We start from the raw sequence: 19,850 nt of genomic DNA, 5'->3' as shown, positions 1-19,850 counted from the left end.
GGGAAGATGGATGAGAGACAAGAATGTACAGTATGCCATTAACGTTCTCATTTTCAAATGCTATTAAAAATAGTGAAATATTGTTGAGAGGGACAGTCACCCTTTGCAACTTGGTGTATGGACAAGGTTGCCTTGCTTTAATGCTGGGATATTTTAAAGATTAAATGTACTACAATTTGGGGAGGAATTGGGTCATAATAAGAGGTACTCCCCAGAGTTTTTTATAAGCAATGAGGGAATTTCCATTTTAGGAATATTTCAGATCATGTTTCCAAGGTAAATGGTAATCTAGAAGGAGTCCAGCAATGCAACTATTCATTCCTCCTCATATCCTGTACTCTAACCTCAGGAGTTTGGGACTTACACCTAGGGTCTTGGGAGATTTGTTGGGATTTCCACAAGCCTAGCTAACTGCTAATACAGCAAGACTACAGCTATTTGCAACAGGATTTATTTGCTACATATCTAGAGATTATGATATATTGAGTATCACACAATGAAAAGAATCCACAAATCTCTGAGTCTTACAAGGAATCACGAGAAAGAAAGCATTTATTCCCATCAAATCTATAAGCAGATTAAAATAAAAATTAGCATTGCAAATATACACCATATTAGACATTACCTTACAAGTGAAAGAATTCCTAGTTGTTTGAAATTTCCTGTATAATACTTTATAACAAATTTGTAGTCCAGACCCTCTCTCAACTTCTAATTTTCTATTTTTAGATTAAATTATTGTATTCAGCGTAGATGAAGCTATATTTAAGTACTAACAAACCGGAAATTTTAAAGGTTTAACACATGCAGGCTTATATATAGAACAAATAAGAAGGTAATAGGGAGTTGAACAGTGCTTTTATAAAATGAAAGGATAGATGGAAAGCCATATGTATGTATGTATGGTTGGAATGGAGAGAGAAAGTGGAAGAAAATATGTGGTCATGAACAAATGAAAGTGTGATGGTTAATGAATATTGGAACTCTGGATAAACAAGAAATATGAATATGTGCTTGGATAAAATTCTTCATTTTGCAAAATCAGAAGTCATTTTATCATTATCTACAAAAATGATCAGCATAAGTTCATGACTTAGAAACATCATGGCAAATATCAGAAGGAACATCTAAAATTGTGCAACGGTTATTTCAGAAATGGGAGTGGGAGGGCAGAGTGTGGCAGGAAACTTGTCATATTTCATTATAAACCTTGAATGGCTTTAAACTATGTGTATGTATTACTTTGATAAAGTTTAATTTAGAAACCCAAAGATGTATACATCTGGTAATTATAACATGAATGATACATGTAGTCATGTTTTAATAAGTTTGATGGTTTTCTTAGAGGGCACTCAGTTGTTTTTCGGTGATTTTAAACTTTTGACATTAGAGGTTAGTAAAGGTACAAATTCTAATATGAAAGAAGACTTAGGAGCAGAAGAGAAATAAGGGAGTTAAGGCATTTAAGACAAAGAGTGGAAGGCAGCTGGCTCTACCAATAGGCAAATAGAGAAAACAGATAAGAGAACTCCTCAAAGGGCAGCTTACATTACAGATAATGAGTAAGTTGTTAGATGCCTTAGTAGTCTGTGTTTACACGAGATCTTATTTAGTTGCAATAAAGGAAACTTGGAATTGTATCCTGTATCCATGAGTATTCCAAATAGGAAGTGTCTGGCATTGTACTTGCTTCAGACTCATACATCCTTGTTTTCATAGACTACTTCTTTTTCTTTTTTAAAAAATATATATTTATTGATTTCAGAGAGGAAGGGAAAGGAGGAGAGAGATAGAAACATCAATGATGAGAGAGAATCATTGATAGGTTGCCTCCTGCATCCCCCCTCCTCCCAACTGGGGATCAAGCTTATAACCCAGGCATGTACTCCTGACAAGAATCGAGCCCGGGACTCTTCAGTCTGCAGGCCGAGGCTCTATCCACTGAGCCAAACCAGCTAGGGTCATAGACTATTTCTTTAAAAAAATTTTTTCTATTTCACTAAATGTATTGGGGTGACATTGGTTAATACAGTCATATAGGTTTCAAGTGTACATTTCTATGATACATGATGTGTATATTGCATTGTATGCCCACCAACCAAAGTCAAATCATCTTCTGTCATCATATGTGGCCCCTTTACCCTTTACTACCACCCCCAACCTGCACCTTCTCTTTATTTAAAACCATCCCCACCACCACCAACAGTATAACAATAAAGCCATAGAATAAATGATCACCTTTCACTTAGAGCTAGGATAATTGGTTTTATAATGAACCTGGAAGGGAATTTCGATATACTAAATAAAAAATTTAAGGATGGAAAGAAACATTTTACAACAGACTAGATTCTCATTTATCTCAGGTGGCTTAGTTTGGGATAGAAGTAGATTAATTTGTGCATTGTCTCTCAGACGTAGCTTTCATCAGAAACAAGAGAACTTGTTTTCAAGTTAGGATGGACCAGAGAGTTTCCAGGTGATGCTGATGTCACTAGTCTGGGACCACACTTTGAAGGCCTCAAGATTGAGTCTTTGGTGTTTTCCGAAATCCCTGTTCACCATGTCCCTTGCTCTTTTAGAAACATGTCGCACTTGGTGAATATCTAAGAAGCTCTGCTTGAGTCAAGTGCTTGGGTCAAATGCTCCAGATTCTCACACAGCTGTACTGCTGTTTCTTCCATAAAAGCCTTTGCTTTGGGTACAACTGGTAGAATGTGTGTGCCCCTCACTGAAAGCTGCCTCCAGAATGCCCTGCACAGACTGCCTTGCTTTCTTCCTAAAATTTTTCCCCATAAGGGCATAGAGGAAGGGATTGAAGCAACTATTCGCAGATGCTAGGGCAATGGACACATGGTCCCAGGATAGCAGAGCTTCCTTCAAGGGAGTCCCTGAGCCAATAAACAAGAAGAGGACTCCAAAAATGTGGTATGGGGCCCAGCAGACAATGAAGACAACCACCACCACTATGGCCACCTGGAAGGTTTTGCTCTGTGCCTTGATAGAGCGACCCCACATTTGGAAGATAATGAGACTATAACAGGTCACCATGACAATACAGGGCAGCAGGAAACCAATCACTAACCTAGTGATGGTTATTATCACCTGGGGTGTTGCAACTTCATTGTAATATTCAATGTCACTTTCAGTATAGTCCTGGAAATCTTGTGATGGCTCAATTGTGTATAGGGCATTACTAGAGGTACTAGAGAAAAGCTCTAAATCGGTAGAGAGGAAAGCATCAGAGTCATGCGGTGAGTTAATTCTGTGATCTTCAATGGGAAGGCCAATGGGGATTGTTGGGGAGGCCTCATCAGCAGGTTTAGTTAAATTATAATATGGATGTTGATCAGATAATCTAGTTGAATCCACAGGAACTGAATCTCTAGGAGGTCTTCGAAATGTTTCAGCATGGAGGAGCGTGGTACTTGTCCAAGGATGATCATTTCTTTGTGAAGAGAAAGCATCTGACCTGTCAATGAATTCTCCAGGCAACTGAACAATGGGGTTGTCAAGAGATGCATTTTCCGGTTGATCATAAGTGTAGTATGAATAATCTAATGAGCCACTGGTACCAAAATTGTAGCCACACATAGTATGGTTGTCTATGGTGAACATTTCCCGGTACATGAACACAGGTATACACATTGCAAAAGCCACCACCCAGATACATCCACAGATAATGAAGGCTGTCCTTACATTGCGGTGATTCTGGCACCAGATGGGCTTGAGTACCAAAAGGCAGCGGTCCAGGCTAATGGCAGTCAGTAGGAAGACGCTGGCAAACATGTTGAGGATGATGGTGGAAGGAATGAGCTTGCATAGGAGCCAACCATAAGGCCAGTGTCCTTTGAGAGCCAAGTGAACCAAGGAGAAGGGTAAGGAGAGGCAGCAGAGAAAGTCTGCCAGTGTGAGATGGAGAAACCAAACAGTGTTCACGGTCCACTTCATCTTTAGGCCAGCCACCCACAGCACCAGCCCGTTGCCTGGCAATCCCAATAAGAAAGTGAGGCTGAGCATGACCATGGACAGAATTATTGGGGGTTCATACCAAGGCTGGGAGTGTATGTCAGTTGAATTGGTCTCATCCGGGAAATACGCCATTGCTAAATTTCTGCAAAAAGAGAAACAAACATATTTAAAGTAACATTATATTTTTAAAAAATGGGTATCTTGGAAATCTAACCTTCCCACATAATGATGTAGAACTGCACAGGCCCTTATACTGTTTTAGTTTATATTCCTTGATTTCACATTGAATAACACAAAACTTTCTCTGATAGACTATTTACTTAATTATTAAAAAAATTATATATATATATATATATATATATATATATATATATATATACATATATTTGATTTTAGAGAGGAAGGAAGAGGGCCAGAAAGATAGAAACATCAATGATGAGAGAGAATCATTGATTGGTTGCCTCCTGCATGCCCCACACTGGAGATCGAGCCTGCAACCCGGGCCTGTGCCCCAACCAGGAATCAAACCATGACTTCCTGGTTCATAGGTGGACACTCAACCACTGAACCATGCTAGTCAGGCTCGGATAGACCATTTAAAATCTGTATCTATTTAAGTGTGTATCAAAATAACCTAATTTGAAAGTTTATATCAATGTAAATTTCTCCCTTTTTCTTGGACTTTTAATCTCTCATTCTCCACTGATTACTTTCCTTACTTAATATTCCCTATTAAAAACAAACAAATGAGTCTAATGGACAAACAATAACTTTTAATTTTTTAAAAAAATATATTTTTATTGATTTCAGAAAGGAAGGGAGAGGGAGAGAGAGATAGAAACATCAGTGTTGAGAGAGAATCATTGATTGGCTGCATCCTGCATGCCCCACACTGGGGATCGAATCCACAACCCAGACATGTGTCCTTGACTAGAATTGAACCTGGGACCCTTCAGTCCGCAGGCCACCACTCTATCCACCAAGCCAAACCAGCTAGGGCAAACAATGACTTTTATATTAGGGGTTCCCAAATTTAAATCCATGAAAAGGCTTTTAGAAGCCCCATTTTTACCTCAAATGATAGGGAAAATTTTAACTTTAATATTTTCATTTCCTTGAGGATCAGAGGTCCATCCATTCTCTACCAGATTTTCAAAGGACTCACCACCAGAGATAAAGATCCTAGACTCAATTATATCTTTTAGATACAACATCAACTTTTCCTTTTGCTGTTCAGTTTCTCAAGAGTTGTTTACACTCTTGGCATTGATTTTTCTCACGACCCATTATTTCTTTCTTGTCATTTGTATTGAATATAACAGAAACAATAACTTTATATTAACAGAAGCAGAAAATATGCATAAAAATATAGACAAATAAGAATAAGAGATTTAAGAGGAGAAACCAAGATGGCGGCATAGGTAAACACTAGAGATTGCTGCCTCGCACAACCACTTCAAAAATACAACTAAAAGACGGAATGGACATCACCCAGAACCACAGGAAGGCTAGCTGAGTAGAAATTCTACAACTAGAAGAAAAGAGAAAAGCATTCCAAGATTCAGAGGAGGTGCGGTGTGGAAGTAAAATACTAAGGTGCGGAGGTGCAAGTGGAGCTGGCTGGCGGCTGAGGGCACGGTTGTCTTTTTCAATCAGGAGGGAGTCTCAGGCTCTGAGCTCCAGGTCCGGGCGAGTCTCTGGGGACTCAGACTCAAACAGGAGAAGCGGGACTTCTCTCCGAGGTACTTGAAGCAATTGCCGGGACACTGAGAAGCAGAGCCTCTGAAGGCAGGAATGAGAGCAGCCATAACGGCATGCTCCACTAGCCCTGTTGATCCCCTGGGACCTGCCCTGCCCAAGCCCTGCACCTGGCATTTGCTGGATAGCCTCAGGCAGAGGCTAGATTAGCGCCTCCCTAGAGATCAGGACAGAAGTTCTCCCACTGCAGACACAGCTGATTCTCACAGCCAGTTGGCCTGGAGGTCAAATCCCGCCCAGTGTTACCTACAACAATCAAGGCTTAACTACAACAAGACTGTGCACAAAGACCACAAGGGGGTGCACCAAGAAAGCATAAAAAATGCGGAGACAAAGAAACAGGACACAAAGGACAGAAATGGAGGAAAGCAAACTGCTGGATATAGAGTTCAAAACCACACTTTTAAGGTGTTTCAAGAACTGTCTAGAAGCTGCCTATAAATTTAGTAAGGCCCTTAAAAAGACTGGTGAGACCGCTGATAAATGTACTGAGATCCTCAAGAAATCTAATGAGACCCTCGATGTTGTGATAAAGGACCAACTAGAAATTAAGCATATACGGACTGAAATAACGAATACTATACAGACTCCCTACAGCAGACCAGAGGAGCGCAAGAATCAAGTCACAGATTTGAAACACAAAGAAGCAAAAAACACCCAACCAGAAAAGCAAAACGAAAAAAGAATCCGAAAATACGAAGATAGTGTAAGGAGCCTCTGGGACAGGTTCAAGCGTACCAACATCAGAATTATAGGGGTGCCAGAAGATGAGAGAGAGCAAGATATTGAAAACCTATTTGAAGAAATAATCACAGAAAACTTCCCCCACCTGGTGAAAGAAATGGACTTACAGGTCCAAGAAGCGCGGAGAACCCCAAACAAAAGGAATCCAAAGAGGACCACACCAAGACACATCATAATTAAAATGCCAAGAGCAAAAGACAAAGAGAGACTCTTAAAAGCAGCAAGAGAAAGAAACTCAGTTACATACAAGGGAGTACCCATACGACTGTCAGCTGATGTCTCAACAGAAACTTTGCAGGGCAGAAGGGAATGGCAAGAAATATTCAAAGTGATGAATGCCAAGAACCTACAACCAAGATTACTTTATCCAGCAAAGCTATCATTCAGAATTGAAGGTCAGATAAAGAGCTTCACAGATAAGGAAAAGCTAAAGGAGTTCATCACCACCAAACCAGTATTATATGAAATGCTTTAAGAAGAGGAGGAAGAAGAAAAAGGTAAAGATACAAATTATGAACAACAAATACACATCTATCAACAAGTGAATCTAAAAATCAAGGGAATACATAATCTGATGAACAGAACGAACTGGTGATTATAATAGAATCAGGGGCAAAGAAAGGGAATGGACTGACTATTCTTGGGGAGGGGGAGGGGTGTGGGGGGTGCGGGAAGAGACTGGACAAAAATTTTGCACCTATGGATGAGGACAGTGGGTGGAGAGTGAAGGCGGAAGGTGGGGCGGGAACTGGGAGGAGGGGAGTTATGGGGGAAAAAAAGAGGAACAAATGTAATAATCTGAACAATAAAGATTTAATTAAAAAAAAAGAAAAAAAAGGAAAAAAAAAAAAGAAAATAAAAATTCCATATTCTACCAGTCATTGATTATTACTTTAGCACCTGAATACCTTCTGGATCTTTTATTTACATATATGTGTGTGTATGTGTTTACATTCATACTTGTATATATGTATGTATATTTTTTGTTATGCACAATTTAACAAAATAGATCAAATGTACATATTGGTTCGTGAGCATTTTTAATTGAAGTAAAATACATGTAACAAAAATTTACCATCTTAACCATTTTTAAGCATATAGTTCAGTAGTGTTAAGTATATTCACATTATTGTGCAAAATCCAGGACTTTCTCACATTGCAAAACTAAAACTCTACTATTTGACAACTCCCTACTTCCCTCTCCCCCAGCCTATGGTAACCACCATTCTATTTTGTTTCTATGGAGTTGACTACAGTATAGGTGGAATCATACAGCATTCATCTTTGTTGTGACTGGCTTATTTCACTTAGCACAATATCCTTGAGATTCATCCAAGTTATAGCATGTGTTGGAATTTCCTTCATTATTAAAGTTGAATACTATTTCATTGTGTGTATTGGTCACATTTTGTTTATTCTTTCATTGGTCAATGGATATTTGAGTTGCTTCAACCTTTTAGCTATTGTGAATAACAGTGCTATGAATGTGGGTGTAAATGTATATTGTTTTATAAACTGCTTTCTTTTTTTCAGTTATCAATCTCCACATTATACAGTATGATTGTACCTTAAGGAATACTCAGTCTTGATTCAATTCTTCCAACTGTCCCCAAAATATCTTTTATAGCTGATTTGCCCACAATTATATCAAACTTAGGATCACACTTGCCTCAGAATGTTACGTTTCTTAAGTGTCTTAATTTAGCCTAGTTTCTCTTTTTCAAAGATACTGGCTTGTTTTGTGGTCTGTTGTCCTGACCACTCATTTCTCAACCCTGTGTACTTTGCCTTCTGCTCCATTAAAATTACCTCTAAATAACAAATCCAAGCATCTTTTTCCCTGTCTCCATCCTCTAATATAATATGTATCACTTGATACATTAACTCCTTGACACTCTCTTCTTTTGCCCTCTGTGACATTGCCCTCCCCTAATTCTGAATGTACCATACTTTATAGTTTTCTTGAACAGCTCACTATTCCAAATTAATGCTATTTTCTGTACTTTAGTTAATGAAGTTTACTTCTATCTGAAATTATGTCCTTTACCTTAACCTCCTCTTTCCTCCATCTTTAATTTCTACCTGTTAAAATCCTAGTTATTCTTCAAGATCAGTTCAAATATTATATTTTCCTTGAAACTTGCTCTAATAATCCCAATCAGAAATTAATTCTTCAGCCTCTTAACTTGTGTGTGTGTGTGTGTGTGTGTGTGTGTGTGTGTGTGTGTGTGTGAGAGAGAGAGAGAGAGAGAGAGAGAGAAAGAGAGAGAGAGAGAGAAAGAAAGAAAGAGAGAGATTTGAACCTCTTTGCATAGTCTCTGTGCAATGACACATTTTATCTCATATTGTAATTATTATAGTGGCTGTCCTATTTATCATACTGGCCTTAAATCTCATGACGGTAAAAATGAGTCTTGTTTCTAAAAGCTTGTTCCACAGAATTTAGCACAATGCCTTATATGACAGAAAGATTAACTATAACTTGAATGGATGGATGTTCATTTGGGGGGGGGGGTACTTTTTAATCTTTTTAAGCTAAGTTTAAAATTCTTATTTTTAAGGATGCTGTCTCTTCTAACTTCCTCTTCTTTTTCCAGTTCCCAGTTTAGTAGCTGTAACAGCATTTTATGTTTCCCTTTATAAAGGCCCAATATATTTTGTCACTTGGAAGTAGTTCTGCTGTCATAGAATCATAAATATTTAGCAGAAGTTAAAGTAACTGAGTCAACAAAATAATACTTTAAAAAAAGTTATCCTCATTCCCTTTCCCTCAGCCTTATCTATTCAAATATTCAAGTCCTGTTAGGGTCTCTTCTTTTCTTTTTGTGCGTGACAGGGACCCTGATCCCACGTCCTACCCCAACACACGCATTCATGCATAGATCCATAAAACACTGAGAGAAGGAGAGAGTCAGAGAATGCTAGGACTAAAAATAAACTTAGCAACCATCTCTCGTTGTCTCTATTTTTATTTTGCAGTTTTTGACACTGATACTCAGCAAATGAGTTGACTTTTACACATACAAATAGGAGGGTTCCCAAGTCCTAGGTCCAATAGCTGTCAGGCTGATTCTCCCTCTCTCTCCCTCTTTTGACATTTAGTGTTGGGCCTGTAGGGCAACACAATCCTTGAGAGCCATTTGTGAGTCCCGCCACAGGAGAACAAAACACCAGGAAAAACTTGCAGGCACCAGGTGTCAGATTAGACCACACAAGGAATTGGAAACTGTCCTAAAGGCACTTGATCACACTGGAGCATTCCATCTGCATTCCAAGCCCACCAGCTCAGCCCCTAGACCAGTGATGGCGAACCTTTTGAGCTCGGCGGGTCAGCATTGTGAAAAACCCTAACTTAACTCTGGTGCCGTGTCACATATAGAAATTTTTTGATCTTTGCAACCATAGTAAAACAAAGATTTATATTTTTGATATTTATTTTATATATTTAAATGCCATTTAACAAAGAAAAATCAACCAAAAAAATGAGTTCGCATATCACCTCTGACACGTGTGTCATAGGTTTGCCATCACTGCCCTAGACCCACCAGTGACTGCCTATAAGGATGAAAGTCCAGCTCCTGGGTGCTGCTCTCATTGACCCAATGTCCCCGTGGCTGGGTGCTGTGCAGCCCTTCCCTTGGGATATCCTAACCCCCACCCACTTCTCTTAAATACATTCATTTTCCTTTACTCACTGACTGAGATGGTTGTTTAGCCTGCCTGCATCCACCATTCACCATGTTCACCTTTCACTTTGGTGGCTTACAGGGGGATATCCAGAAAGGAAGCTTTCTTCCTTCCCTTCCCCTCACCCCACCCCTACCCTCAGAGACTTTTAGTCTCCGGGTCTAACAGCAACCAAGGCCTTCCGGACTCCCCAGCAGCGGCAGGAGTGCCAGATCATCAGACCTTCTGATTTCTACTAATGGGTGAGTTACTTCAGTTTTGGGAAGAGGGCACTAGGGACCAAGACTCTCGGCTCCCCATGGGGCCACCACTTGCGGGCGTGGGTCAGTCAGCCTTTTAAAAGCCTCTACTGTGGCTGCCACTAGAAGATTCCCGTGACAGGATAAACTGGGCTTGGGATGGGCAAGATTGCTCTAGGCAGCTCGCTGGTGTCAAGCACACATCCAAGCAATGGAGGCACACTATGAAAACCACACACCGCCCAAATCCTGGTCCAAAACGCCCCGTAGGATTTTATTTGGGGGACTGTGAGATTCGGCATGTGAGTTTTGGCATAGCGGGGGCACCCCTCTTTATCCCTAGCCACTGGGGGTCACTCCCGAACGGAGGAGTCTTTTCTAGTCATCGAGGGATGCCTCCTGGAATAAGCTTCAGCATAAGGAAGGGGCAGCAACCAGGCTGGGACACTGGCCATTGTTTTCTCCCTGCAAATGGCCGTATGGCAGTAACACCACGGGCAATTCAACCTCAACCCTTCCTAGGGACTCACCTCTGGCCTGCCTTTTACAGACTCTTAAGGCCCTCCATTTAGGAGACAGAATTAGACACAAGTGCCTCTTTTTTTTTATTGCAATTCAGCATGGCCACACATTGTCTAATTTATTTTTTTAAATATATTTTTGTTGATTTCAGAGAGGAAGGGAGAGGGAGAGAGAGATTGAAGCATCAATGATGGGAGAGAATCATTGATTGGCTGCCTCCTGTATGCCCCACACTGGGGATCGAACCCACACATGTGCTCTTGACCGGAATCGAACCCGGGACCCTTCAGTCCACAGGCCGACGCTCTATCCACTGAGCCAAACCAGTCAGGCAAAATGTGGCAGTTTTAAATCCAAGCTGCTGGAGGCCTGGGACCACCCATCCGGGCCTGCTCCCTCCTCTCCCCGCCTGCCTTTTCTCCAGCCTCATATGCCTATACATCATTTTCCAAAGTCTTTGTAACTTAAAAGCTTTGGAGCATTGCTGAGTTAAATGATAAATATCTAGATATTCTAAAATAGCATGAAATTCCAAAACATTACTGCTAGACAAGTTTTAAGTTCACCTGATTATAGCTTTTGTTACAGAAACTCTATAAAGTACATTTAGAGCAGTTGATGTAATGTCTAGTGCTTTGTTGAAGGTGTGTTTCTTGAAGTGAGTGTGTTTCAAGTGTGTTCATAAATGTCAATCTAAGAAATGCTGGTTTCTATGGTCTTCATGTATTTGTCTGTATGTTATGTGTAATGTTTGGATGGCACTACTAGGGTATAATGTTTTATTGGCCTACAGAAATTGAATACTTACATAAATTCAATAGAATCCTATGGTCTAGACAAAATATTTACTATCAAAACTGGTTTAAGTTTAATTAACAGCCTTTAAAATTGTTACCATTAAGCTATATACCTTTTGTGGACGAAAAGGAGCCACATGCTAACCTGACTAATTCAAGGAAGGCCTGCATGGTGGCCTTGCAAATTCATAGACCTAAAGAAACCACAAAGGATGGTCTGAAGTTAAAACCTTTTCATTAAAAAGCAGTTTATAATGGGTATTCATGCCCTAGGCCAGTATCTTCCCTGACAAAGATCAACTTCGATCTTTACTGAGCTTGTTGTCTTTTTGCATCTAAGATAACATAACTGTGAAATGTCAGGGTAACTTGTAACTCCCCTTTTTCTGACCATGAAGGGCACAACAAATGTTGCCAGGGCACAGATCACAAATTCCCTCAGTATTATTGTTGTTGTTATCTTATTAATTGTTGACTGTTAATTATGCCCACCTATGTCAAAGAAGCACATGTCTATCATTTAACTTTTTATCCAATTCCGGAGGTTCCATCCCCCCTTTACTTTCTCTAACCTCCCTAATCTATACCAACAAATTTCATGTAACCCACTTACATCTCCTCCTTTGATGGTAATTTATAAAAATAGGTGAAAAATCACCTTTCTCTGGAGCATTATTTCAATGTGTTGAGATTCTGCTTCCCAGCAATTGATGATAGTTTGACTCAAATAAATGCACAAAAATTTTTTAAGGTTTGAATGTTTCTTTTGTTAACATTTTGTTCTGCCTAGATTTACAAAAGATTTAAAATATAATATGTTGGTTAAGTATATATGACAACCTTCCCAAAGTTTAAATTTCAAAAGACTTTTTCAACAGAGAAACAACTTTGAGCTATTCCACGGCCCTGGAATACCTTAAGGATTCATTCTCTCTCCCAAATTTTTAAACTAATTAGGCCCATTTAATATGCTTGAAAAATGTCATGGGAAGTTTTGCCAAATAATAATACATCTATATTTTTGTTAATATGAATATTCTAGAAATTTCAGTCTCCTCTAGGAAGGAACTTGCAAAGATTCAGAGTCAAGTTCAAAAGGAATAACAGGTTTCTTGTCAGTGACACTGGACAAGCCTAGAGTAATGTTTCCCTATGGGAAGCATCTGGCAGTAGGACTTCAGATGTTTGTAATCCACACATTGGGGCATTTATAAATTGTCTCCGGTGCTCAATACTTTTAAAACGTTGCATCTTGTTATATATATATATATATATATATATATATATATATATATATATATATATATATTCTAAACTTTATATTGTTTTTTTTTTGTTTTGAATGATGAAAATGCAATTTTTATTTAAATCAAGTATCACCAAAAAAGTATCCTTGCATTCACTAAGGATAACAAGTTTAGGAATACTAAAGATTAGATTTCTGCAATATTAGATTTATTTTGAAACCCAAACAGCTCCCAGCAGGTGTGCCTTCAATGACAAAAAAAATTCAGATACTTTGCTTGCTTAATCCCTATGCTAGTTACACAATATATGAGTAATCTACAAAGTTTATTATCAGCAAACCAGCAAGGGAAAATTTTTTTCTTTATATTGTTTTTTTATGTCATTTCATAATAATTATTATTTACCAAAAATTATCTTATGTGATATCCTACAGAAAAGCAAGATTCTTTGTCAATTGTTTTATGGTCAAGTCTATAATACTGTCACTCAAGTTTGTCATTTACAGACCATCATTATTTTGCTCTGATGAATTTACAAATACATTAGTTAATTCTTTGGAAAGATTCATAACAAGGGTTCTGACTTACTCTAAATTATAGGTTTCTAAGCAGGTCAGGTCATCTCTTTAAAATATAAGAAAGCTTGTTTTCATTCCCTAGAACAATTTGATAAATTAGACCTTCATAAGCAATATGGAAGCTTTTATATTTTTCTCCCTATATTATCCCTCCAGAATTTGGTAATTCTTAATGAGTAAGTCATGGCAATAAGTTTCTTTGCATGAATTAAATAAAACCAATTATGGTTTTATTAACCAAGACTTTGACTGGAATGTTATGTCTGAGAGAGACATGCTTAGACTCTGGGCATCACCAGAAAGCATTCTCAAAACGTATTGAAGCCAATCAAAAGTCACTTACAAGAAATGGCCTGGTACCTTGTTTGATCCCGTGGTTCATGGCAGTCTTTCCAGGTAAGAAACAAGGGTTGCTTTCCTGAGAGATGGCAAGGAAGGAACCTCAAGACATTATTGGGAACCTCAAAAACTTGAGGGATTCACCCCATTTTACAGGTATTGCAGGCAAACTTGGTGGCAAGTAGGTGGCTCATCATCTTTGCCCTAGAGGCTAATTAAGGCTCAATCTTGAGATTCCAGGAAAGCAAGTTTTTGAAAGCCTATATAATCAAGTGCTATTCTTGTGCTCATGCAAACAATCAGGCCATATTGAAACTAAACTAAATACAGTAAATAAATTGGTCTTAATTGGCTATTTAATAAAAATGAGGGTGATTTTAGGTGGCGGGGGGGGGGGGGGGAATGTGTTTCAATAGATTCCATAGACATAGTCGCAATGTTAGACTCTAGTTCAGCTCATTATCTTCAAAGTTTTATTTTTCACCCATGAGCTAAACTAAACTAGATTCTGAATTTTTTCCTAGTTTTCACAAATATTTGGCTACAATCCTCCAAACTAATGTCTCTTTCCTTTCACCACACCCTTTGTCATAATTCTTATTGTTCTAGCTTTCCCCAATGATACTAAAATTTATAAAACAGTTTGTCTCCACCAGGTTACAAGCCCTACTTGTACTCAGGAGATACCACCCATATATACCATCACAACCTCCTTTTATGCCCAGGCCTCATCTTCCCTCTGACAGAGAGCAAGGATTTTTGGCTCTAAAGGAAAATATCTCCACCTTCCAGCAGAAAGTGTCTATAGAAGAGACCTGATGCCCCCTTTTCTCTGAAAGAATTCAGGACCAAAAATCTTTATGGGGGGAAATGTTAGACCCCCAGAATGTTAGACCCTCAGAGCAAGGACGATGGGCCAGATGCAGAAACTCACCTGGGCAGAAAGCTCCAGATGCCTAGGAAGGGACAAAACTGGGAAAACAAGAACCTCGCTCCCAAGGTAACCAATCCTCCCCTTTCATATCACTAGTCAGGCAGTTTAGACCTCCTGACATTTTCTTGCCTAAAGATAACATCTAGGCCTCAGTTGTATTTCAGCTGCAGGCCCAGAAAAGCAGCAAAACTAGATAGATGACTCTGTGACTGCCTCAGGACCCGAATCACTCCTCAGGTTTCCTCAGTCTTGGGTATCATAAACTCAACCCAGCATCTTAATCAAACACTGACTGTAATTAATGGTTTGGCATGTGCTAGGGATTCCCCCCCCACATCCCTTCTTAGCAGGAGACAGAGCTCTACTCAAAACATGGACAATCAACATGGACAGGACCCTGGGGCATGTTTGTCACCACTCCAACTACTCTGAAGCTGGCAGGGGTAAAGCCCAGAATCCATCACACCAAAGTGAAGAGGGCGCCAGAGGGGAAGAATGGGTGACTGAACCCAGGGAACACCTCAAGGAGGGACCTATGTAGAATGGCCCTTTCCATCTTGCCAAGTAGGACTTGGAACACCTATTGCTAATATACAGAATTATACTCATTCTATTCATTTTGGGAAGAAAATCACATACAGGGACCTTTATGCTTTGGGACCCACTGTAGGAATGTTTTCTCTTAGGGTTGCTATAGTAGCTCCCTGTGGCGAATGTTGGACTTTCACTAGGTGTTCTAGTTATTGTTTTTCAGTCTATAGTAACTACAATATGAATTGTTCTGATAATTTCACCCCTCCTTACAGCAATGGACATACTAAGCTACCAGCTGTTTGGTTTCTGATATGTGGGGTAACTTTATTTATATATCTCTCCGCCACCCCCCTCCCGCCAAAAGCACCAGGGGGCCTTGTTCCTTAGGATGACTGACTGAGGATAGAAACCTTTGCCCCAGTTAAGAACCATTATTAACAAATAGAAAAAGGAAGTAAATGTTAGGCCTGTAGGACGATACAATCCTTAACAGCCATGTGTAAGCTTCCCGCCACAGGAGAACAAAAGACCAGGAAAAACGTGCTGGACACCAGGAGTCAGACTATACAAGGAATGGAAACTGTCCTGAAGGCACCTGATCACACACCTGCATTCCATCTGTATTCCAAGCCCACCAGCTCAGCCGCCAGACCCACTGACGACAAGTTTCCCACCAGTGACTTCATGTAAGGATGAAACCTCAGCTCCTGGGTGCTGCCATCATCCACCCAATGTCCCTGTGGCTGGATAGCCTGTCCCCCTTTGGGTATCCTATCCCCATCCCCTTCCCTTAAGTAAATTCAATTTTCTTTAATCACCATCCGAGATGGCTATTTAGCCTACCCACATGCACCATCCGCCAGGTTCATCTTTCATTTAGTACCATACTTTTATTGTATCTTTATTGTTGAAAATATTACAGATGCCCCCCTTTTTCTCCCATTGACCCCCTTCTGATTTTTTTACAGAGAGGAAGGGAGAGGGATAGAGAGTTAGAAACATCGATGAGAGAGAAACATCGATCAGCTGCCTCCTGCACACCTCCTACTGGGGATGTGCCCACAACCAAGGTACATGCCCTTGACTGGAATCGAACCCCGGACCCTTGAGTCCGCAGGCCAACGCTCTATCCACTGAGCCAAACTGGTTAGGGCTATTATTTAATTTTTGAAATATATATTTGTATTGATTTTAGAGAGGAAGGGAGAGAGAGAGAGAAGGAGAGAGATAGAAACATCAGTGGTGACAGAAAAATCAATGATCAACTGCCTCCTGCACCCCCCCTGCCCCCCCCTCCCCCCGACCTGGGATTGAGCCTGAAACCTGGGCATGTGCCCTTATCTGAAATCAAACCCAGGACCTTTCAGTCCACAGGCCGATGCTCTATCCACTGAGCCAAACCAGTTAGAGCTGCATATAAGTTCTTATGACAAAGAATCATATAACTGAAATGCCTTTGGTATTGTTAACAAAGGGAAAGGTTCTGAGAGCTGCACAAACTGAAGTATTAAAGACTGACAAAAGCAAAATTCAATATAAATTGAGTCATCCAGTGTGAGCTTTTTTAAATATCACGTATTATCTGTCTTGAAATGAAGTATATATAAATCAGAGTTTTAAAGTCTTTCAGAATAAGATCACTTTTTATGATTCTTCAAGTGTTTTGACTATAAAATACCTCTACATTTAAGATAAATAGAGAGTAAACTGATGAACAAAAATAGACCCAGAGACATAGAAACAATGAGCAGACTGTCAAACCTCAGAGGGAAGTAAGAAAAGGGTGGGGGAGGGATAAGAGATCAACCAAAGGACTTGTATGCATGCATAACCGATGAACACAGACAGTAGCGGGGGAGGGCGTGTGCTGGGGGATGGGAGTGGCTGGGGAGAAGTCAATGGGGGAAAAAGGAGACATATGTAATACTTTCAACAATAAAGAATTTTAAATAAAAAAATAGAGAATTTCTTTATTTTATTCTAAATACTGAGTTGACTGCAGTAACTAAAAAGATAAGTAAAACTTGAAACTAAAATTCAACTATGATAGGAAAAGTAGATTCCAGAATCAAATAGTAAATATAGGAAAAGAGTCAGTAGCAAGAAGGAATAAGAAAAAGGATAAATAAAAATAAGAGAAATAGAATAAGAATATATATGCATATATATGTATATATAACAATGTGTCTCTATATACTAGGCAATCAATGATTTGCAAAACAAAACTTTTGGAGAAAATGGAAATCAAAAGTCAGAAGGTGAATCTTAGCTGATTTAAGAGAGGGGAGAAAATGACATAAAAATTCACTATTAGTTCAGAATGAATATATTAAAAGCAAAGATATATAGAATGTGGAATATTTAGAAGAAGAAAGGTGCACATGTAGAAAAAAGAAATGATGTATAAGTTGGGAAGGAATAAAGGGAAATAGAAGATAATGACCCTGCAATCATCATGTATAATAAGCAAATCAAACTAGGCTCAAGTCATCAAATGGGTCTAGGGCAGCAGTTCTCATATTGTTTTTGTGATTAATCACTATCCTTTAATTATGTTCAATTTGTAACAATGAAAATACATCCTTCATATCAGATATTTATATTACGATTCATAACAGTAGCAAAATCACAGTTATGAAGTAGCAACGAAAATAATTTTATGGTTGGGGGTCACCACAACATGAAGAACTGTATTAAAGGATCGCAGCATTAGGAAGGTTGAGGGTTTCTTACCAGAAAGCTGAGACAGTAGCTGAAGGCTTTAGCACGGATCTGGAGCCCTCCACCTCCTGTCTGTTATGTCCTCACACGTAATGGAGTCATGAAATATGTTTAGGAAATTTGCTGAGCTCTTCCTCTTTCTTTTCTCTTTTCCTTTATGTTGATAAACTCCACATTTTTGACGACTATTTGACTTTACAGGAAGTGTTTCAAAATGAGTCATTTCTAAATGTTATCAGATAAGAAAAGTAATAAACAGAAGTGGGAGAGCACATTTCTCAGAAATTTTCTGCAGAACACAGCATTGTTAGGTAGAAAATTCCCTGTTCATAAGCTACTCACTTTCTAAATGTTTGCTTTTGTTTTGTTTTAGAAATGCACCAGAATGACTCTATGGTATGTGAGGGTGAAGGTTGGGAATGGTTGGGAGGAATGACCTGCACAACACCATGTAATGAATCTCAAATAACATCTTTTATTTTTTTTATATATTTTTATTAAATCTTTATTGTTCAGATTATTACATTTGTTCCTCTCCCCCCCCCCCATAACTCCCCTCCACCCAGTTCCCACCCCACCCTCCGCCCTCACTCCCCACCCACTGTCCTCATCCATAGGTGCACGATTTTTGTCCAGTCTCTCCCCACATCCCCCACACCCCTTTCCCCCCTCCCCAAGAATAGTCAGTCCATTCCCTTTCTATGTCCCTGATTCTATTATAATCACCAGTTCATTCTGTTCATCAGATTATTTATTCACTTAATTCTTAGATTCACTTGTTGATAGATGTGTATTTGTTGTTCATAATTTGTATCTTTACCTTTTTCTTCTTCTTCCTCTTCTTAAAGGACACCTTTCAGCATTTCATATAATACTGGTTTGGTGGTGATGAACTCCTTTAGCTTTTCCTTATCTGTGAAGCTCTTTATCTGACCTTCAATTCTGAATGATAGCTCTGCTGGATAAAGCAATCTTGGTTGTAGGTTCTTGGTATTCATCACTTTAAATATTTCTTGCCACTCCCTTCTGGCCTGCAAAGTTTCTGTTGAGAAATCAGCTGACAGTCGTATGGGTATTCCCTTGTAGGTAACTGAGTTTCTTTCTCTTGCTGCTTTTAAGAGTCTCTCTTTGTCTTTTGCTCTTGGCATTTTCATTATGATGTGTCTTGGTGTGGTCCTCTTTGGATTCCTTTTGTTTGGGGTTCTCTGCGCTTCCTGGACTTATAAGTCTATTTCTTTTACCAGGAAGGGGAAGTTTTCTGTGATTATTTCTTCAAATAGGTTTTCAATATCTTGGTCTCTCTCATCTTCTGGCACCCTTATAATTCGGATGTTGGTATGCTTGAAGCTGTCCCAGAGGCTCCTTACACTATCTTCGTATTTTCGGATTCTTTTTTCGTTTTGCTTTTCCGGTTGGGTGTTTTTTGCTTCTTCGCATTTCAAATCTGTGACTTGATTCTTGCGCTCCTCTGGTCTGCTGTTGGGAGTCTGTATAATATTCTTTATTTCAGTCAGTGTATGTTTAATTTCTAGTTGGTCCTTTATCACAACATTGAGGGTCTCATTAGATTTCTTGAGGATCTCACTATATTTATCGGCAGTCTCACCAGTCTTTTCGAGGGCCTTACTAAATTTATCGGCGGCTTCTAGACAGTTCTTTTTTTTTTTTTTATTGCTTAAAGTATTACAAAGGGTATTACATATGTATCCATTTTATCCCCCCGCCCTAGACAGTCCCCTAGCCTCCCCTATCACCCAGTGTCTTATGTCCATTGGTTATGC

General features: G+C 39.3%; 1 protein-coding gene across 2 annotated transcripts; it reads right to left on the bottom strand.

The window, feature by feature from the left end:
- Positions 1-534: 534 nt before the first annotated feature.
- Positions 535-18,204, bottom strand: C3AR1 (complement C3a receptor 1). 2 transcript variants are annotated; one of them, XM_059682136.1, is made up of 2 exons: positions 18,082-18,204; positions 535-4,111 (listed from the first exon to the last, which is right to left on the bottom strand). In XM_059682136.1, exon 2 carries the CDS (start codon positions 4,099-4,101, stop codon positions 2,653-2,655), a length of 1,449 nt encoding a protein of 482 aa, XP_059538119.1. In that variant the 5' UTR covers positions 4,102-4,111; positions 18,082-18,204; the 3' UTR covers positions 535-2,652. The 2 variants fall into 2 exon arrangements, with proteins under 2 accessions (XP_059538119.1, XP_059538118.1); XM_059682135.1 differs by lacking the exon at positions 18,082-18,204 and adding an exon at positions 10,167-10,264.
- Between the last annotated feature and the right edge of the window lie 1,646 nt (positions 18,205-19,850).

The sequence above is a fragment of the Myotis daubentonii genome, chromosome 2 (genome assembly GCF_963259705.1).
Source record: "Myotis daubentonii chromosome 2, mMyoDau2.1, whole genome shotgun sequence".
NCBI classification, from domain to species: Eukaryota; Metazoa; Chordata; class Mammalia; order Chiroptera; family Vespertilionidae; genus Myotis; species Myotis daubentonii.
The sequence above is the reverse complement of the archived record's forward strand: the minus strand, read 5'-3'. Positions and strand labels throughout refer to the sequence as shown.

Coding starts and splice junctions, on each gene's coding strand:
- C3AR1 (XM_059682135.1), bottom strand. CDS start 10,204: ATGGTGGATGCAGGCAGGCTAAACAACCATCTCAGTCA. Junction 4,112..10,166: donor CTAAACAACCATCTCAGTCA/GTGAGTAAAGGA, acceptor CTCTTTTTGCAG/AAATTTAGCAATGGCGTATT.